At 41.2% G+C, this 10,896-nt stretch overlaps 4 protein-coding genes across 4 annotated transcripts; 1 reads left to right on the forward strand and 3 right to left on the reverse strand.

Moving 5' to 3' along the window:
- VCUG_01846 (uncharacterized protein) lies at positions 1-783 on the forward strand (the record flags this gene model as incomplete). Its single annotated transcript, XM_008076668.1, has 1 exon — positions 1-783. A coding segment is annotated over one exon (783 nt), but the record flags the coding sequence as incomplete, so codon positions are not given.
- A 461-nt stretch (positions 784-1,244) lies between these two features.
- Positions 1,245-3,800, reverse strand: VCUG_01847 (uncharacterized protein; the record flags this gene model as incomplete). The annotated part of the gene is made up of 1 exon (XM_008076669.1): positions 1,245-3,800. One exon carries the CDS (start codon positions 3,798-3,800, stop codon positions 1,245-1,247), a length of 2,556 nt encoding a protein of 851 aa, XP_008074860.1.
- A 1,711-nt stretch (positions 3,801-5,511) lies between these two features.
- On the reverse strand, positions 5,512-7,450 carry VCUG_01848 (uncharacterized protein; the record flags this gene model as incomplete). Its single annotated transcript, XM_008076670.1, has 1 exon — positions 5,512-7,450. The coding sequence occupies one exon, from the start codon at positions 7,448-7,450 to the stop codon at positions 5,567-5,569; it is 1,884 nt and encodes a 627-aa protein (XP_008074861.1). The 3' UTR covers positions 5,512-5,566.
- A 655-nt stretch (positions 7,451-8,105) lies between these two features.
- On the reverse strand, positions 8,106-9,518 carry VCUG_01849 (uncharacterized protein; the record flags this gene model as incomplete). Its single annotated transcript, XM_008076671.1, has 1 exon — positions 8,106-9,518. One exon carries the CDS (start codon positions 9,516-9,518, stop codon positions 8,184-8,186), a length of 1,335 nt encoding a protein of 444 aa, XP_008074862.1. The 3' UTR covers positions 8,106-8,183.
- Positions 9,519-10,896: the final 1,378 nt, after the last annotated feature.

The following is a 10,896-nucleotide window of genomic DNA, read 5'->3' on the forward strand; positions in this document are numbered from 1 at the left end:
GAGGGGTATAGGAGTGGTAAGGATGGTGAAAACGAACAAAAATACGTGCAAAGTAACAACACAAATGAAAAAAAAAGTGCATTTGCTAATGCACCACGGCAAGTAAAAAAAGATGATACGACAAAGAAGAGGAAAGATGTGCAGAGAGTGGACGATATAGAATATGAAGAGAAATGCTTAGTAGAAAGTGGTGATATAAAGCGTATCAAAAAGAATGATGAAGAACAGCATGATGGTATGCACAAGCAAGGTGTAAATGAAAAGAGAAAAGATGAGCAAAAAGTAAATGAACAAGAAAAGAGTGAAATACTGCATGAACAGGACAAGTCAGCATTGCTCAGTGCCCTCGTGTTGAACGTAATAAACCAAAAAATAACAAAACACAGAGCAAGAGAAGTGCTTGAAATGAACAATCTAACAGTAAAGGAGTACAACAGTACAATAAAAGGATTGCTACATGCAAAGATACACTGCCAGAACAGAATGAACAATTTATTTACCGGTCAGTCCTTACGTACGGAAGAGCTGTTGGACAACACGTTCCTCAAGGAGGTGCTTGACAGTAAAACTGATACGTACAGTGTTACGGACAAGGAGTGCTATATTAGTACATTTTACCAGACAAGGAAGATCCTTGGCAAGAAGGAATTGCTCAGCGTATTTGCAGAGAAGTGCAACGACGAAAGAATATCGTACGATGCAAAGGATGTACATGTGTTGGAAAGGGCCCTGCATTTTCACTTGAGACGTGTTATGGAGAGTATGAACGATACGAAAGAGTGAGGAGATAAAATGGGTAGAATTAGCGTTTAGTATTACCAATTATGGTAATACTTACTAACATTCACCGAGAATTTACCAACTAACGTTAATTAATATATTTTTCGCTTCAGCACCACGTATTTGTACAGGTGTATATGTGAAATGAAAAATATAGCGGTACATAATGAATGGTAATATGATAATTTGTGTTACAGGCATAAATTGAATGGCACAATTCAAGCAGTGTTCTTTTTACATTGCATTCTACTCTACCACCACTTATTATTTCTTATCAGTTCGTTGTACAATACGGTTAATACCATGGTGCGTGCTACGGTCCAATAAAAGGATTTAATTACGATTTATAGTTCAAATTCATTGTTGAAGCATTACATCGCAGTAGCCTTCCATTCCGATTCCTGATATGCACTGTTCCACCATCTCAATCAAATACTGCACTCCCACTAAATGTTCTAAAATCACTACTCCCTCCTCTTGAGATACATCCAATGATCCATCTTACGTATCTCATTCACCCTCCTGATCAAATCATTGCACACTTTCCTGCTGATCGTGCCATCGTTTCTGTACTCCTTGTGGTTGATGATGAAGTACCTGAAATAATCTGCTACGGACACGAGCGAATTATCCGCTTTCATCTTAATGAACGTAAGCATTGCTTTGTACGAGGGGTACTCCTCGATAAGCAGATCGATGATACCCCTGTACGTTGCCGTTCCGTTAAATATGTCATTTAGGGTGCCTTCTTGCATGACTGCATCACTGTCATCATAAATATTGGTGCGATAGAAGAACGTTGTGTTATCCTTTGGTATTCTGAGCGAGTAATTTTCGAATATTTTGATAAAATCGTTGAACGATACGGCATGCGTGTGCGAGAGCGTGTCTGACGCATATTTGAACAGATGTTCCATGTGCTCGTACTGCTCGTCCTTGTAATCATCGGCGGTGTGCGTAAATAAATTCGCTCTCCTGAAGTTTTCATTCACACGGCTCATCGGCACATAAAAATTCACACGCTTCTTCAGGATGTACTGCACAAGCAGCATTACAAAGCCTACGATTGCGCTGTTCTCAAATACGCTGGGCTGTATTTCCATCGTGCGCAGTTCTACGCGCCACCCATCGTCCAGCGGTATTTTGAAGCGCACGCTCCGCCAATTGCTGCTCTGTATGTTCTCAAAGTCATCAAACTCACCGCCCTCCTTCTGCTCGTACGCAAGCATAGGATCGCGTATGAACAACGATGCGATGTGCGTGCTCAGCTGCTCCTCCACTCCGCAGTCTCTGAGCATTTTTAGGGATTGTTCGTGCAACGGCACGAATAAATCGCAATATTTACGGCCGCTCTCTGCGAGAAACAGGTCAACTGCTGAGAACCTGCTCTTGGGGATCAGCGGAACATTCCTTGATTTCCCAAGCGTGAAGAACCCGTCCTCGTTATTACCATTATTCGTATTTTCGTTGCCACTACACTCATCTCTCCTACTTTCCTTTCCGTTCAACACACCTACCTTTCTATTAAACCCGTTGTTTACAAAAACCTCGCATTTACCGCATTTACACAGCCCAGATACGTGCACCTCACTTCCCCTCTCCTCGTCCGTTCTACAATCCACGCTGTACGTAATCATGTCCCATCGTGTATCCGTATTGAGCAGCTTACCACATGCAAAAGGAGTAGCACGTGTAAGTCTCAGCAGTAAAGGACTTAATATCGCCAGCTGGTCGTGTATAAAACGGGCATCGTCCATACTGCCCGGCTGTACCGTTATTTGCAGACAGCAACAGCCCATGCCTTGTCCCATTGAGTCTATGAGGATGGTATCGGTATGCCGTTCATTTTCTGTACCACTCTTACTCGTAGCATTCCCTTCGTCTCCGTTCATACCTTCATTTAACAGCATTCCGTTCATGTGCCGTCTCCGCTCCTCGGTGTGTATGCTTATCTCCTCTTTGTCAATGCACGTGTCGCTCATAACAGCGCAATACCCCTCAACCTTCTTTCCTCTACGCTTCGCAATGTTCGACATAAACGAAAGGAATCGGGGATGGTTGTTGACCGCATTATCGGGAAAACTAAGCGAGTAGGTGTCATCATACGTAAGTACCTTGGAGCGTACACTAAAATCGTAGTTTTTCAGCTTCTTTGAGAAGAATGAATGACCTACACCGATCAACGGGTACGTGGTCATAAGCACGGGTATACCGCACGGTATGAATTTCTTTAGGGTGTTCTCCACCAGGTTAATGCGCTGCTTCATGTCTGAGTGGAACAGTTTTGGTTCGGTGATCGGGCAGATAGGAATCGTTTCAACCATGTAGGACGCGTACTCAGGGATAAGCGTAATTCCTATGTTCAGGGTGTCGTAGCCGTAAAGGTCTTTGATCCGTTTTGGGTTGTATTTGAGGAGGTAAAGCAATTCCTTCTTGCATTCCTTGAGCGATAGGTTGTGCTCAACGCCTTCTTTGATCAGTGCATTCAAGCACGTGACGTCCGCTTGCTCACCAATGTCGTTCTCTGCGTCCGTTTTGTTGATGCAATGCTCGTTATTTTTATTTTTTTCGTTTTTGTTATTTTCGTTAGTTCTATCACCTTCCCCACAACTACATCCCTTGCATTTCTCATCTTTTCCATAACTACATTCCTTGCATTTCCCATCTACTCCCCCATCTTTTCCATAACTACATTCCTTGCATTTCCCATCTACTCCCCCATCTCCTCCATAACTACATCCCTTGCATTTCCCATCTTCCCTGCAAACCGCTAACATCTTTTTATGGCAATTCCTGAAGTACCTTATCATATCTTCAGCAACATTACAAAGCTTGTAATTCTCTCCTTCCTCCCCAATCAACATACACTCAATCTCATCTCCACAACTGAACTTTGCTACCACATCCTTCTTACACCTATAAATCTTTATGAACTGTTCGATGCCCCGCCTCTTTATTTCATCCTTTATCTCCATCAGCCGTTCAAACGAAACGCACTCTTCATTGCGTAGCAGACCCATGCACTGTTTTGTTTTTTTTTCTTTAAATCTTTTTTTGGAAACGTATCAGTGATTGTTCATTTGTATGCCGGTGTATTTCGATTGGTGACAGCGAAAAATTTTATTAGTGCTGTAGCATACAGCTATGAGCAAGAGAGTGGAATTGAAGTGTTGAGCACGTGTTTGTCAGAAGGAGATTGCGTGAGAGGTTGAGAGCACTTTTGGCAAGAATTAGGAAGTGTTGTGGCACATCAGTGTACGAACTATGACAAAAATATAGCAATTTGGTAGAGTAAAGTATAAACGATGCTGTGTGCGTTATACATCATATTTTCATATATTAAATGCTTAGTACGTTTAATTTACACTACCTGCTATTTGCACCCGTTCACGATGTATTTCTCGTTTCCCTTCATGTTTCAAATACGGAAAGATTTGTCGACTGAAAAATAAAAAGCAGTGTTTCAAAGTAATTCAGAGCAATGAGCGTTGTTGACCATGAAGAGCGCGCAGGACCGCTATTTGTTACATCGTATTTATAATGCTGTGCACAGCGCACGTGGTTAAACATGAGCAGCTCCACACTTTTTACATTTGAGAGGAACGAATTACAGATTTCTACTTGATGTGGACTGGAACGGTACATAAATTTGTAGACTTTGGGCATTCTCTGGTTCGTGATTTGTAAATTTTGGCGCGTTATTTCCTTTTGTGCTATTGTGGAGGCAACACGCTTCCAAATACATTTGAATTGGTGTAACACGTTGAATCGAGTTGTACGTTTTATTTTACGCGTTGTTTTGGTTTTATAACATGTAGTGCGTATGAGGTGATCACTTGTAGGACATACATGGAAGAGAGCGGACAAATACGTGTCTATACATACAGGATGAAAATACGAAAACTTGAGGAATTACATATGCAGATTCAGTTGTAGGTATGAAAAGGTAGATAAACGTATTTTTAGGAAAGAGGAAGAAATGGCAATTAAACGGTGCTGTACGATGAAACGTATTTTTAGGAAAGAGGAAGAAATGGCAATTAAACGGTGCTGTACGATGATTAAAGTACCTTTCCCTTATGAACGGTACGTAGTATAAAAACGGTTCTGTAGTGCGCTTCACAACAGAATCAATTGCTCATTCATGGCTGTAAATGTGGACCTTCTACCAGCGGTAGATAAACCATACTAACCAATAATACGATTATTGATTATGATGTAAGAAATGATAGCATGCGCATGTGGTACTGCTCGAAGAACGTAGCAGAATAAATAGAAATAAAACGAATGATTTGCACTTAACACAGGACTGGTGTACGGAATAGTTTTGGCGCAATTTATCGTGGAGGAACAGTTCTATGAATTTAAATACAAATTTGGTGCTATAGGGTACCACATTGTGGCAGAGCCTGTACTAACACGGGTAGATGGTTGTAACAGTGATGAGTTGCTATAAATTATAGAAATGCTTTTTAAAAACATTGAAAACACTCTGCCATACTGCAACTCTGGGCCGGTATGTGAGTGCATATCTTATTACTTGTTCATCTATAACGTTTGTACCGTGACTAAGGGACGAGTAACGAAAAAATTATCCGCAGTGATGTGTCGAAGTATCATTCTAAGCCTCTCTACTTTGCATTTGAAGGAGAAAATTGCTGGGATTGCGGTTTGGCGTGAAAATGCGTCAACGATCCTTGATGATACAAAATATGTTTATTTGATCAATTTTCCCTCATACATAGGTAAACCGCCATGATAGGATAAATAACCAAAATCGTGTACGTTAGCATTTAACCTTCCTATTCATTCCTAGTTTCTTCTTGAAATCTATAAAATTAAGCATAACCACCATTATAAATGTAAGTATGGCAAAAATAATGGAAACACCCTCTATGAGCCTGAACGTGTTGTCAATTTGCAACAGGTAGGATGCGAGCAACGGACTGACTGTAAAGGAAAGGTTGAGAAAACTGGAAATTATAGCAAATGCTAGGGACAGCTGTTCCTGAGATGCTAAGTTGATCACGCACGGCCAATAACAGGAATGCAGCGGGCCTGCTATGCCTAGGGTGCAAATAATGGCAATTATGTTGTAATTGAGGTAAATACAGACATGTGAAAACATAAGGAGGAGCGCACCAAATGCAACAAATAGCAGTTTTATGCCCGTAAGATCGGACAGTAAGCCGATTACGACGATGGTGAACATTTGGATTATTTCTAAAAGACCCATCATGGATGCCGATACCTCTCTCGTATAGCCGTAGCGTTTTTGGAACAGAAGAGGGCCTAAGTTGTAGAAAGGTGCCCAAACAGATGCGGATAAGAATGCAATCAGAACAAGCATGCTGAAATACGGATTGATGCTCTGCTTGTCGGCAGTTTTTCCCGGCGGTGTTGAGATGACGGGGGAGTGGTCCAAATCGGTGATATCATCGAACGAAATGCGGTGCTTTTTTAGCGCATTCTGCGAAGTAAAAACGGTTCTTTTTCCTTTTTCTGAAACCGTCATGCCGGTGATATCACACGTCCTGTTCTCAACGGTTTGGTTTATGACAAGTGCATCGTTGTTGCTGTAGGTGGTGTGGTTGTGACCAATGTTAGATCTTTCAAGGTGTTCATCGATTATGGTTCCATGGATAGGTTGGTTGATAACAGATCCGTTATGGCTTGCGTTCATCGTGCGGTCGTCCTTGTGATCATTCTCAGTCATAACACTACTTGCGCCTGCCGAAACCATACCCTCATTCTCGTTCAGAAGGTCATCCCCACCACTCCACAAATTTTCGTAGTTCTCATCGCTCACAAAACAGGACCGTTCCTTTGATCCATCTTTAATCTTACGATACGCCGCATTTCTACTTCCGCTGTTCTTAAAAAACGTGGATGGCTCTGTTCTGCACGGTAGTTTCATAGGTTTAGAGTCCATCAGGCACTCTTCGTTCCATACATTCGCTTCATCCCCAAAAAAGCACCCACTCGCCACAAATTCTGGAAGATGCACGGCCGGTGCATGTTCAACATCTGGCACAACCACCACCGTTTTGTCCGTGTTGTGCACGCGCACTGGCTCACCAATGTTCAAATCAGCGTGATAAATCTGTAATGGCCGTCGCTTTGCCATTAGATTGAGCACTAAGCCCACAAGAATTAGAAAGAGCCCGATCACAGACGGAACAGTTGCGTTGTACCTCTTGGCAAGGTATGGTGTTATCAGAAAGTTGAATACGATGCCCAACCTACCAAGCGATGTGAACAAGGCTAGTGCGAATGCAAGCTCACGTCCCTTAAAACTTGTTGTTATAAGCTTACTCTGAATCACAAAAAGGGTTTCGTTTCCTATTCCGAAGAGCAGCCTACCGAGCACAGCGACATAGAACAGTCCTTTGAAGATTCCCAGGGTAAAAACGCACTGCCCCACAAGAACCAGGAACGAGAGAAATATGTTCAAACTGCTCTCCGAGTACTCGGTCACAAACGTAAAGATAAGGGGAACGAATATGTTTGGAAAGGCGTACACCGAGTACAGGACCGTGATTTCGTACGATGTAAACTTGGAATCACCCAGATGTATGTTTTTGTTGAGGGCCGCTGGAATGTCATACGAGAAATATGAAGAAAATAGGATGATGCTTGAGTAGAATAGCTGCTTGTAACGTTCATTCATTCGATCGGTGATCCATGGCTTTTAAATCCGCATGGTGAAACAAAACGTTTTACAGCGTAGTGAAGATGTGGTTTCAAAACATTGAGATTATAGTAACAAGACAGCTCAGTATCGAAAAAATTTACGACATATGTACGTTTTTATACGTGTTATTGCTGCAAGCGAGCATTTTACAGGTTTTGTTTATCGAGGCTGTTGTGTACGCCGTATACCGTTTGTACAATTTATATGCATGACCTCTTTTCCTTGCACATACCTATTATCACTTGTTCCATCCATATGCATGACCTCTTTTCCTTGCACAGCAATCTTGTTCATCCCCAATATCCTTTTGTTCTCGGCCTATGTGCAACCAATATTCCGTATCCAGATGGTGCAAAGAACATTATTGATATGATTCACGATTCTGCTACCCAGCCAAACATGCAGTCAGCATATGAGAGTGTTCTTTCATACGCCTTTGTCGTTGATTATTATCACTTTCGATCAATTATTGCTAAGAATATTACCCCTTATGCTAAAATCAGGTTAAATTTACTCTTTTAGCAACAATTAAATTGATTAGGTGTTATAATATGAGGAGAAAAATGGTCTTTTGGTGTAAAAAAAATATAGTGTCCTATTCTTCAGCAGAATCGTTTTCAGAAAATAAACTTACTTTATTTGGATCATTTCTCTCTCACAGTCTGCTACATCACTAAAAACCTCTTAGGATAAATCTAAAGAGTACGTTTTATTTGTGCATGGTCCATTCAAAGTTTTCCAGCTTGTTTCTCTTCACTAAGTAAATGCCTACCGCGGTAATAATGACGCCAAAGAAAGACGCGATTGTTACTATTTGAAAGAATGTAAGGAAATACTTGTACTGTGCTCGTTCATCGAGCACAGTAGTATTGGAACCGCTGGAGGAACCGGAGGAGAGTGGATTGGAAATGATTAGGCTTATTATGGAAAAAAGAACACTGGGCATGCCGTTGTAGGCACAGTTGTTAAGACCCAACGCAAGTGTCTGCGTGTCATACTTGGCAAAAGACCTGAAAATCAGCGTGGATGAGTAGAAATATGCAGACGTAGAAATCGCCTTAAACGCTTCTACTGCACATATAAACGATGCCTTGCGGTACTTCGATGCCTGGAGAAGATCAACGACGGTGTGTATGAATGTGCGGAAAACGGTGCAAACGGCAGCAAGCAGCAAAAGATGGTAAACTCCGATCAGCTTGCACACGCTTTCACTGTAGAAAAGGATGATCGCTTCTAAAATCATCCGAAAACCAAAGAACAATCGGATATGGTGCATCTCATATCCTATCAGACGGCAGAACGACGCGGAAAAGTTGTCAAGAGCCATCCTATTCAGACCGATTAAGACAGTTGTAATGAAAAATGTAAGAATGATCGGGTTCGTGTACTGGTAGATCTTCCTAAAAAAATCCTTCACCGAAATTTTTTTCTTGAAAAGAACCGTTTCTGGTTTTATGAACTCGGGCAGTGAAAAGAAGACAACCAATGCAGAGAGCACCCCGGACAATACACACATAGCAAGCGCGATGTTCCTTTTGCCCTCTTTCAGTGCTGGAAAAAAACAACCGGCTATGCCCAGCACCATCATCACGAATATAATACCAAAGATTCCAGACATCTTAACGATACCTACGTTCCGATTCGATGAGTTGGTTCGCTTCGTGTAATTCAGAACAAGAGCAAAAAAAATCGAAAAAGTACCGCCAATGGCGATTTCTCTTAGAAGCGTTGCGAGCACGCATCCACACTGAACAATATACTTCCCGCCGATGTCTTTCAATTTGAAATTAATAACGGACGCCAAGATGTAGAGAAGGATATTGATGGCAATAATCTGCCTGTGCCACTTCGTCCGATCTGCCAGGTAGGACCAGATGAAAGCACTCGGAATGCTCAGGCAGCCCATAATTTGTATGAAACAATTTAATCGGACCTTAATAAATATGCACTCACTCGTGATGTGGAACCAGAAGTGGCGGGTGGTTGCGTAGCAGGAATGGAGCAAAAACGCCGCAAAATTGAAAAGTATAAAATTTTTGTGCATAGATCAGCCGTGTGTTGGGGATACAAATTTTTGTTCCTGTTAAAAAATATGAACAAACAAAAAAGGAAGATGCCTATAAAGGAAACACGCGGTAAAAGGTATAAATTTATGCAGTTTAATGAACCATCTGTATTCGTGTTATCGCGACAAGAAGTGTATCTTTGCGCAAATTAATCCGATTTGGCGTTAATTAACCAAGAGTAACAATATATCATTGCCCGCCGCATAGGTAATATCATTAAGATGTGTGGTATCGTGAGAGACACATATTATGCAAAGGCAGGATTGTTTGTTCATCTCAGTGATTCGTCGTGGCATGCACTGATGTGCTTTGGACATAGTACTACGCATATTACGCGTGAAAAAACGGTATTATCATAAGAATGAACATATCTGGTGAAATAAAAGAGAAAAGAAAATACTTCTAGGACTAATGGACCATGCATAATACAAAATATTGGGTAGATATGTGAAAGATTACCAAGCTGAACAATTGGAAATAAATATCAGTAAAACAGGATAACTCTGGAGCACGCTATACCTGTTGATAGGTGGTTAGATTGCTTATAGCTTATGATCAAGAATAAATGATTAAAAAGTTATAAATAGCGTTTTAACTAAGAAAGACATTGATCAGCATGTTTGAATAAAGTAAACGTTGTATTGTAGGTCCAGTAATCCTGTTTGTTGATTTAAACTTTTCCTTTTATCATAGAAATTTTAGTGGTCCGCATCTTTTTTCTCTACAATGCTAAATAGTAAATGATATTGCGGTTGCCAACTGCTCACTTAAGTCTGTTTATTTGTGTCCGCACAGATTGTGCAACAACTCTCACAGCACTAACATTTCTTCCCAATCGATTCGTTGCCAGCAAAGGACAGACTGGTAGATGGACCTAGCATTGATCACATGGCAGCTAGCTTAACCGTAATGCAACACACCATCACAGCCAATATTAACAATAACATGGCAACTGCACCATTGTAAAAGAGCAGGTCATGTTAGCCAATGTGAGCATAGCCATATATATTATTGCTAGGCGGTTCTTGCGTGAACGAGCGGTTAAACAAAATCATTTACTGCATTCTTCTTGCCAGGAGCTCACTGTTGAGAATCACTGCGCTTCTAGTTCACTATTTATTACTGAGTAGATCCACAAATGGCATCGATAATCTATGGCCTAAACTTACAATTCCAGAGAACATGCTTTGTAAATCTCCTCTTTTTCTCTTGTATTCGCTTGATGGCTATCAGTACAATGGTAGCGCATATAACTTTCTTTATGGCGTTGTGAGTTATTTATATTATTAGACAATGGATGGATACCTGCTAGCGCATCAGAGTGTTGGTTGCCTTTATAAAATATGGTGGCATGCC

The sequence above is a fragment of the Vavraia culicis genome (genome assembly GCF_000192795.1).
Source record: "Vavraia culicis subsp. floridensis unplaced genomic scaffold supercont1.33, whole genome shotgun sequence".
In the NCBI taxonomy this organism is placed as follows: Eukaryota; Fungi; Microsporidia; family Pleistophoridae; genus Vavraia; species Vavraia culicis.